This window comes from Ipomoea nil, unplaced genomic scaffold, assembly GCF_001879475.1.
Source record: "Ipomoea nil cultivar Tokyo-kokei standard unplaced genomic scaffold, Asagao_1.1 scaffold0684, whole genome shotgun sequence".
NCBI lineage: Eukaryota > Viridiplantae > Streptophyta > Magnoliopsida > Solanales > Convolvulaceae > Ipomoea > Ipomoea nil.
In genome coordinates this window covers 1837607-1847829 of record NW_017617112.1, presented here as the reverse complement: position 1 = coordinate 1847829, position 10223 = coordinate 1837607, and the positions used below count along the sequence as shown (strand labels likewise).

Genomic DNA, 10223 nt, shown 5'->3' with positions numbered 1-10223 from the left:
GGGTGGGTAGGATCAAGAGGTATGGTATACATCGTGGGAGGCTGGCAGGTGGGGGTGATTGGTGTGACATACTACATGATAATGGTGCATACTCGTATATTTTTTATTTGTTCCCAAAGAAAACAACAACGATGTAAAAAAAAAATGGGTTAAGCAAGGTATCCATAACCACAGTATTTTATACAAACCTTCATATCAGAAATAATTTCATACAGCTGACTCCTTGACATTTTGGAAAGATAAAGTGACAAAGGATCAATGCCAGATCCAAACTGATTAGGTAAACCTGTCTGCGTCAGTGAGCTACCCATTTGAGCAGCTCCAAGAGCTCCAGCCATGACAGTAGCAGCAGTGGTAGCTACTGCATGTCCAATTGGCTGATGTAAACTTGAATTGCCAAGAGCAGCTGGTCCCCCAAGTCTTTGTGGATCTGCAATTCCAAGTTGAAGAGAAATGAAATATAATAAATTTGTACTGGTGGGAAGGGGGACAAGAAATGCTTAAAAAGAGAGTAGAATGAAACACACCAGCACCTGCAACCATACCAGGTCCACCACGGCCCTGTAAGAAAACAAAATCATGAAGGTTATATTTGGAAATTGGAAGTTGAAGTATGAGAAATGAAAAGCAAGTGTATCCCTCTACGGTAACCCCATTTTCTTTACAGGGAAGGGAAGAATCAGTGTCCATAATTTACTAGTTTTCATTCTTGATTCCAAAGTTAATTGAAAAGATATAGAATCTATGTATTGCTCGAGTAACAAGGTTCCTCCCTTCAAGTAGGCAAAAAGAAGGTGGGACTATAGTGGGAGACAAAATGTCCTATACTAAGCAATTTTATGAGAAACAATAACTATGCCAAGGAGTTAGGAGTAATAACATTGTAGTAGTACTGTAGTAGGAAAAGAGGGGACTGACCAAATTTTAATGGGTAGTTGTTAATAAAGCTATTCTAGTGCAACAGGTTACACTAGACTTAGCATTAAAAGGATTCAAATGGAATAGTTCTTACCACCAATCCCAACTTGAATCCAAAGGAAAGAAAGACATAGCAATCAAGTGAATGGGTTCATATCATTAGGCAGTATAGCCACCCTAAAATTCTCAGTCCATAGCTCCATTTCATGGCTAGATTTCATGTCTTATTCAGTGTTACAAGAAAGAATGATTCACTGGAGTAAAGTACGATAGTATAGCATATAAAGAGCATTTCTGGAAAATGTAATGATCCACTGGGTGCAAGGAACAAATCTACCACGAGAGTTGAGAAGCGGATGGATGTCTAACAGGAAAGAGTCAAAAAAAAAAAAAGTGACTTTTACAGACAGGCATTTTGGAAGTTTTTAGGAAATTAATATTAGACAAACTCTAGTCTAGAAGAAAAAAGTCGACTCTTTTTTTTAGTACAGTTATTGGACTCCCACAGTCATTTTTATTCCAGTGCTAATGGGATCAACTCTTAGTCATAAACAAATGATGAGTAAAGGCTTTTTATTGGTGGCATAAAGGATTCAAAATGTATCCCTGGACAATAATTGCATTTAGCAATACAGAAACCACATAGAGAATAACAGCAATTTTCATTCTTGAAAGCAGCACTTCCATCATAAAGAATTAGATGACACAGGGGAATTTATTAGAGAGAAGTCTTAGAGATGCCACCCTCAGAACTTTCCAATGGCAATAACCTTGGGGTGAGGGAAGAGAAAAGCATTCCCTAATGCTCTATAGATTATTGATTGTGACCTGGCCACTTAGTAAAATAACTCATAACACGACAACAAGAAAAACCTAACGATTTCCAGTCACACTTGCAAAACCTGTCAGTTTCCTTAATTGGGTAATAATATTCTTATTCAATAAACTATTGAAAGATCATCATTACACAAAACACCTGACTGGTACATAACATGACTGCAATTAAATATTTACACAGTGTAACAAAATTGATTCTTTTTTTTTTTCATGAATTCAAAAACTCATTGAAAGACTTTGCTATTCTCCTTACCTATAAAATCTAAAGTGGAAGTCTCAGGATTGTGGATTAACAAAATGAAGTGAAATGGAATAGGAAACTAACCTGAAGGAAACAACAGGGCCAACCTCCTCACAGATTTGAACTAGCTGCTCCTCAGTAGCATCATATGGTATATTCCCAACTACATATCACCATCAAAGATGTTGCAAATTAACCAAAAAGTTTGTTTCTTTCCTTAGTACTATAAATATTATACATTTGCAACACAACATAACTGAAGTATTCAATTCTCATTCCCATTCCCGTGTTCCCCAAAAGGGAAAGTTTAAATAGCAAAATCACCATCTCTAATATAGAAACGCAAAGGAGCTAGAGAGAGAACTAAGGGTGTGTTTGGTTGATGGGTTTTGCCCATAGGAATGGGTATGAAAGTGATTGTTATTGTTTGGTTGATAGGTTTTTAGAACACTACTATGGGTTTTGAATACCCCATCAATTGAAAAACCCATACCCAAATAAAATAATGGTTTCATTCCCTAAAACAGTTCTACTTGTGTTTTTTTAAGAGTTCCACTAAAAGGTACCAAGGAGCTACCACCACATTGATACTACAATTACTCACATTAATAGATGTATTTGATAAATGCATAAAGAATGTTAAGCTAAACCAGTTCGTATTGAAATTTCAAAATACAGTTTTTACCCAATCTCCAAGTTGATTTTACACTGACAGGTTAAGATTGTTACCTGAAAAACTTTTTGTGTTGCTGGTGAAGGCTGGAATGCAGCATTTGGTGCAGCAGGTTGACTAGTATATGCCAAATTAGCAGAGGGAACAAGCCCTGCTTGAGGTAACAAAGGATGATGCATTTGCTGCTTCAAAGAAGAGGAAGTGGAAGTGCCAACTTGAATCGGCAGGGTAGCACTCAAATTACCCTGTGGGTGAATACCCATGTTGCAAAATGTTGTTTTCAGCTGATTGTGGAAGCTGAAGCTGAGGTTGTGTCTGGGCCAATGAACTGTGAGGGGGAGGTATCCCCCCAGGGAGTGTTCGAACTGCTAACTGTTGATTGCGATGACTGTCTGGCAATATGTAATGAGGTGGAGGAAGAGAGGACTGCCGAATATTAGGCATCTGTAACTGCAAATTTGAAAGATCATTAAATACAGTGTGATAATAAGCACATGTCCGTCCAGGGTAAAAAAGTTATAGCAAACAAAAAGGAAAAAAAGAAAGTTGAGCCAATAGAATACAACAGAGATTCGACAGCACAAACCATTTGAGGAGTAACCAATCCCAGCATTAGTTGTGCCTGCAATGCAAGTAAGAGACAAACTTGCTAAGGATCGGATGTGAAAACACACGAAATGACTATGCTGCTGCCATATAAGAACACACTCATACAAGTAATAATAATTGTAAGCTGGTCATACTGCCAATAGACGTGCAGACCAATGAAATATTTTGAAGCAATTTTACATTACCAACTGTGAAAGGAATTTCAAGGCACCATAACACAGATCAATTTCCAAAAAAGCAGCATAGCATATGAAAAATACATTTGATTCTATGCATATGATATAGCTAGACAAGGGGAAGAATATAAAGGAGCTTATGCATGTTGTCCGCACGGGCTAGCTTAATAGTTCAGTAGGCAGTATTTGGGAGAAAAGACCAATGTTTGAATTTAAAGTGGATAGATCCTTGTGCGGACAGGCATTTGGAAGAAGCTAATGCAGCTACATTGAAGTTAAAGAGAATTCATCACTATTAATATTGTTGATCAGATCAAAATATTTTTACAATTCTTAAATCCATATATCTAGCAAGCCTTAAATCCAGCAGATTATGTTGTTCATTCCTAGAAGCAGCTCGGCCTGCAATATAATACAACACAATAATATATACCCTATTCAAATTTGCAGCTGAAGAATGTACCGTTGAACCAGAAACCATTTCAAACACCAAAAACAGCCACAACTAACAACCATCTGCTCTGATCCTCCCACACCCTTCTTTTATTGCAATTAATTAGCAGGTTTAGAGTCTTTCTTTGCTATAGCTTTGCATCATCTACTCCTCATCTTCATCGGAGTCATCTTCAAGCTTGCTAGAGAGCGAGGATGTCATGAATCAATGAAAACAAATTAGGATGTGATGAAACTAAATAATGAAGTTGGGAGAAAAATTAAAGGAATTGAGAAAAAGAAATGGAGACCTATCCTGTGTTTTTCTCAATGACAACCATATTCTCGTTTCCATAGTCATGCTGTTCAGCCTGAATTTGCTTGGCTGACATCACTGCAGAAGGAAGACACCACTGTAATTGGATTAAGTTCAATGTTGGAATTTCTGCAAAGCTATTCGGGATCTCTCTCAATGAATAGCAACTTTGAAGGAATAGGCGCTCAAGTTTTGGAAAATTATCAGCACCAACTTCCCAATGCTTGACACTACCAAACGAAATTTTCAAACAAATTAAGTGGCAGAATTTCACATTCTCTGGTACTTCCCACTTTTTGCCAAGGTCACAAACCATTAACTTGAGCACCTCAAGCTTTGGTAACTTGCTCAAAACATTAATTTCCTTCCACTCAAATATCATTAAATGAAACCTCAACTTCCTAATGCTTTTCAAGAGAAGAATATTGTTAATGGTTTGAGCCATCATATCCTCCGGAATTTTAATGCCCAATATATTAACAGAAAGAGACAAACTCTCGAGTTGCTGTAAACAGACAAGGTTCTTAGTGCAATCATTGGTTTTGTTCATAATAATAGATATCTTCTTTAGGAATGGAACTTTTGTTAAGGACTCTTGGTCGCAATGACTAGCCTGCAATCTAGAAATGTTCTGCAAGTTTTGCTGAACAGATTTGGAAAATAACCAGCGTCCATACAAGCTATTACAGTAAATATACTGTAGTTGTGGAGACTTCAAATTGCCCCAATGTGTATGTTCAGGCACTCGATATGTTTGAAAATTCCAAGCATTGGAGAATAATGTATCAAAAACAGTAGTTTCCCTGAATAACCATAGGTATCTCAAATGGATATGAACAGTCCGACTTGGCTGACGGATATCAGTAGCAGGGAGTACCCTCAATAGGCTGAAAAGTTCCAAATTTATTGAATGTTTGAGCCACTTCGGAAAAAAAAAGATGGAACGGCAGTGTTTTGACAGAGAATGTAATGCAGAGATGTCAAAATCTTCAAATGACACCCTTTGGATTCTTATCCAACGAACACCTTCTTGAAGGAAATTGGAACTACTTTGATCCACAACATGCAAAAGACCCTGGTTCTGACCTTCTCTTACACAAAAGGCATGCAATAAATCATGTACTTTAAACTCCTTAATTTTTCTTCCACAGCTACTTCTTTTGCTTACAGGAATTAAGTTTCTATCCATAAGTTCATTTATGTACCTTTTAGCCACATCTTCAAAACTCTCGTTCTTGAATGCCTTTACAAGTCCTTCTGCAGCCCATAATCTTCCAAGGTTGTTGGCATTGATCTTATAATCTTCTGGAAAAACCCCTAAATATAAAAAACAAGCTTTCAAATTATGGGGCAAGTGACTATAACTCAATGAGAGGATTCTCCAACATTCTTCATCATCTAGAGTTGATGTTGAAGAACTTATTAGAGCATTGGCAGTATTCTTCCACTCAACTAGTGTATTGAGTTTTGAAAATAATCCCGCTACCACAACAATTGCCAAAGGTAGTCCTTTACATTTCTCAACAATTGGTTTCCCAATTGTCTCAAATTCAACACCGCGAGATTTGCATGCCTTTTTATGAAATAATTCCCAACTTTCACTTTGATCTAATAAGTGCATTTGATGGGAGAAGTAATTGTTAGAGCCAAAACAAGTAGCCACGACCTCTGCAACGCAAGTAGTCAACAATACTCAACTCCCATTTATATCATCTGAAAAGCAAGATTTAACATCATTCCATGACTCTATGCTCCATACATCATCCATCACTACCAAGTACCTTTGACCCTTCAAACTTTGGTAGAGCTGATATGCTAGGTCCTCATCATTGCTGTTGTTTACAATGTCTTTAGAACCAAGAAGACCTAAAAGCATTTGTCTCTTATTGTGATGTTGTGATACAACAACCCATAGTCGTCTGTCAAAGTGGGAGACAATAGATGGATCTTCATAAACTCGTCTAGCTAACGTTGTCTTGCCGATTCCTCCCATACCTTGAATTGAGACAACTTCTCGGTGTTTAGATGGATGTTGTATTAGCATATTTCTTATAATCTCGAACTCTCTGTTTTTCCCGACCATTATGTCCTCGGTGTCTGAAGCATGATTGGAGGAACTGGAACCGTCCATCTTGACAAGTTCATCATCAAGTGTAGTCTCGCTTCCTTGCACAGCTACGACATGCTTGTACTCCATCATGACTTTCTCCAGCTCTTCCTTAATGGCATCAATGTCTTCTATTGCTTGTTGCAATACATGACTAAGTCTATGAGAATGCTGGGTTTGTTTGGCTTCAGTGTCCCCTTGTCCCAATTCCTCGTCAGCTTCTTTAAAGAGATGTTCCAAATAGAGATACGGATCAGCTTCCAATTCTTTATAGAGATGTACCACATGGAGTTCAATTTCATCTTCTACTCTGAAAGCTACATCTCTGAGCTTTGTTTCTAAGTGTTTAATTGCTTCAACACCATCCATTCTGCTCTCGTCGAACAGTTGTATAAGAAAACCAAGCTTTGCATGGAGAGATTTGATGAGGTCTTTGTTAAAACGGATGAGTTCCATTTCTTCTACGAATGGACGAGGGTGAGGTTGCAAGAGCTCAAGCTCTATTGTTCTGATAAGAGAATTTACAGCTACACAAGCCATTCTTTTCTCTCTCTCTCTATCTCTATCTCTGTTGGTGTAGGTGTGAAGATTAGCAGAAGCTAGCAAGATGAGTGGAATTGGGTAATGCGAAAGACCATTGACGTGAGAGATTGGAGAAATCTGAGGTCTTTGTGGAGAATGAAGGTGTTTGTTGCAAGAGATGAGTTGGTTAGCAGAATTGCAACTTGTAAAGATTAGAGTTAGAGAATGAGAACATAATATGAGTTGCAATTGTTTAATGTTTAATGGAATCTTACAGCTAGCGAAAATTTGTTTATGTGCCATATGTGTTGTCTGCAAATGCAAATCCTTTTTATTTTTCCTTAGCTTAGTTGTAATATAATTAGATGGGTGAATTTTTTATGTGCCATATGTGTTAGTTGTCCATGTGCACAGTTGTTAAATAAATTAAACAATTAACACTACTGGAAATTCTGAAATTTCCGACCACCTAAAAGTGATCTTAAATCAAGTCGAAAGCCTTGTTCCGACCACTTTTGGTATCCGGAAAAACCCTTGTTGCTATTTCCGACCACTTTTTGCTTTCAACTTGATTTAAGATCACTTTCAGGTGGTCGGAAATTCAATAATTTCCAGTAGTGTAAACCCACAGACTTTTCATGGCTTGTACCCCACCACTTTCTCAATGCTAAACCACTATTGTGAGTTAATTAAATAAAGTTATGTCAATACTATTGGCATGTTCGAGAGTGAATAATATGATGAAACTATAGGTGTATTTAGTTAGCTAAGGAAATCAGAATCGAAATGAGAATCAAATACTTGATAATGGTAATGTGTTTTGGTAAAAGTATTTTACATGTTTGGTAGTATAGTGAAATATGAATGATTGTCAATATTGATGTTTGGTTGTGTATCACTCTATAATGAGAATAAAGGTTTTAAAAATATAAAAATAAAAAATTAAGGCAATTTATCTTAATATAATGATATCCAAAACACTAATATGAACAAAAAAGAATTAAATCAAAAATTTAAAGGCACTAATCCAAACTTAAAAATCATATTAATTACCAATAAGATGGAATGAAATACCTTTTTAATTATGGGATGGAGTTTTTAATTAAAAGGTTAATCAAATCCCATAGTTTTGTTTTATAAAGTTGTCAACAGAACACTAACTATAATTTTGATTCACATTGCTAGTGTGTAAACCCATGAACCAAACACACCTTAACTGATGTGTTGAGAGTGAAATGAAAAGCAATTGAGAAAGAGTAAGGGTGAGAGATCCTTAGTGTGTTGTTTCCATAGTCACGCTGCTCAGCTTCAATTTGCTTGGGTGACTCATGGCAAAAGGAAGACAATTTCATTTTTTTTTTTATTATAGATGAGGGGGACACCCAAAAACACTAGCTACAATCGTTTCCCCTAACTCTATCGTGGGGAATTCTCCTTGAAAATTTGGCTCCAATCTGATCTTGAAGAATAGCATCCCAAAGCTCTTGGGGGAAATCCTCTAAAATTCGAAGCCCGATCTGGTGGGAGAGTGCCATCGAGGCCAGGCTATCAGCAACTTTGTTCGGTTCCCTGTAAACATGGTTGAAGGCCACTTCAATTAGACTTGCTGCCTCTCGAACGCATCCCCGAACAATATTGTTGCTTTAGGCATACCCATCAGGATCACTGCGCAAGCTATTCACAATGGTCTTTGAGTCGCATTCAACCAAGAGTGTAGTTACGCCATAATCCTTCGCCAAACGGATCCCCTGCAGAATAGCCCAAGCCTCAGCCTCTTCAATTGAGCATCTCCCTAAGTTATATGTGAAGCCTCTACACCAGCTCCCATGCGAGTCTCTTAAAAGGCCACCACAGCCTGCCACTCCACTACCCTTGTAGCAGTCGTCGACGTTGAGTTTCATCCAACCATTGGCCGGCTTAGTCCATGCTACTTGGGAGTTGACAGTCGGTGTGCTTCTCCTCACCGGAGTCCATCTTTTTGCAAACGCCGCCTTTACCTCAGTATCTTAGCAATTAAGCCACTCCATCTTTTGGTCTATCGACGACGTATGGTTATTGAACACCTCGTCATTCCTCAAGCGCCATAGCCACTAGAGTCTGATGCCAAAAGGAAGACAATTTCATACTTTGAAGAAATGAGTCATTTAAAAAAAATTTGGAGAAATTGAAAAATAGAAGATGGCCAAACTTATTTACTAAAACCTTTTTTCCAAATTGAAAAATGGAAAACATTTTTTTTAGAATTTGGAGAATTCATTTAACTAATTCGATCTCCAAATTTGAAGAAATGGAGAAAGTAGATCTACATTTCAATCCCTTACAACAACATTTCATTTCTAACCCTTTTTTCTTAGAAAAAATGAAAACTATTAGGACTATGTTATTCATATTAGACTAGGATTATATTATTCGTGTTAGACAACCCACAGGTCCCAGGATCGAACCTGGCTCTGATACCAGATGAGAATATAATTGTGTTGTATTATTCAATAATAATGTCTGAGCGTATAGAGAGCGAATATATAAATGCTAGATAGAGTCCTAGTCTAACACGAATAATATAATCCTAGTCTAATATGAATAATATAGCCCTAATTTAAACAAGAGAAATGGAAAATTCAAGAAATGAAAAATGGAAAACATAGGGGAATTCTGCAAAGCAATTTAAGATCTCTCTCAAATGACAATAATTATGAAGAATTAGGTGCTCAAGTTTAAAATTCTAAGGCTGTGTTTGGCAAAGCTTATTTTGGAGCTTATAGCTTATTTTAAGCTACTAATAAGCTATAAGTTCTGTTTGGTAATATTTTCAAAATAAACTCGTAGCTTAAAATAAGAGCTTATTTTGGAGCTCAAAAAATAATAGTCTAGGATGTTAAATGACAAAAACGATAATCTGAGACTAAATTTGAAATTGTCATCAAAGACAAGGGACCTCTGATGGAATTAACACGAAAAAAATATTAGAATATAAACTTTTAGAATTATATTTGAAAGCAAATTGTCATATGAAATCGCATAAGTATTCCAATTGTCATCATAGGTAACTCTTCAACTTTTAATATTATATTTTAAATGTGTGTGTGTGTGTGTGTGAGAGAGAGAGAGAGAGAGAGAGAGAGAGAGAGAGAGAGAGTGTGTGTGTGTGTGTGAAGAGTTTCCTAGGTGGAAGATGGGGTGAGATATGAGCCGTTGATCTAATCTAGATCAATAGCTCAAATCAAACATAAAAAAAATAAAAAAATAAAAAACGCGTTCCCTAAAATTGAATGCATTCTCCTCCTACCACCATGCACCTTAAGGTTCAAAATTTTGTACCTTAAGTTTCAAACTCACGCACCTTAAGTTTCGTATTGACGCACTTTAAGTGTTAAATTGATACACCTTAAAGT

At 36.8% G+C, this 10223-nt stretch overlaps 1 protein-coding gene across 2 annotated transcripts in view; it reads right to left on the bottom strand.

The window, feature by feature from the left end:
• Positions 1–4025: 4025 nt before the first annotated feature.
• The window catches only part of LOC109175159 (putative late blight resistance protein homolog R1A-3), a 49468-nt gene continuing 43270 nt past the window's right edge, over positions 4026–10223 (bottom strand). The window contains exon 4 of one of the 2 annotated variants that reach the window (XM_019324413.1): positions 4026–4069. In XM_019324413.1, the coding sequence (XP_019179958.1) occupies positions 4049–4069 (21 nt within the window). In that variant the 3' untranslated portion in view covers positions 4026–4048. The other variant, XM_019324412.1, reaches the window with a different exon arrangement.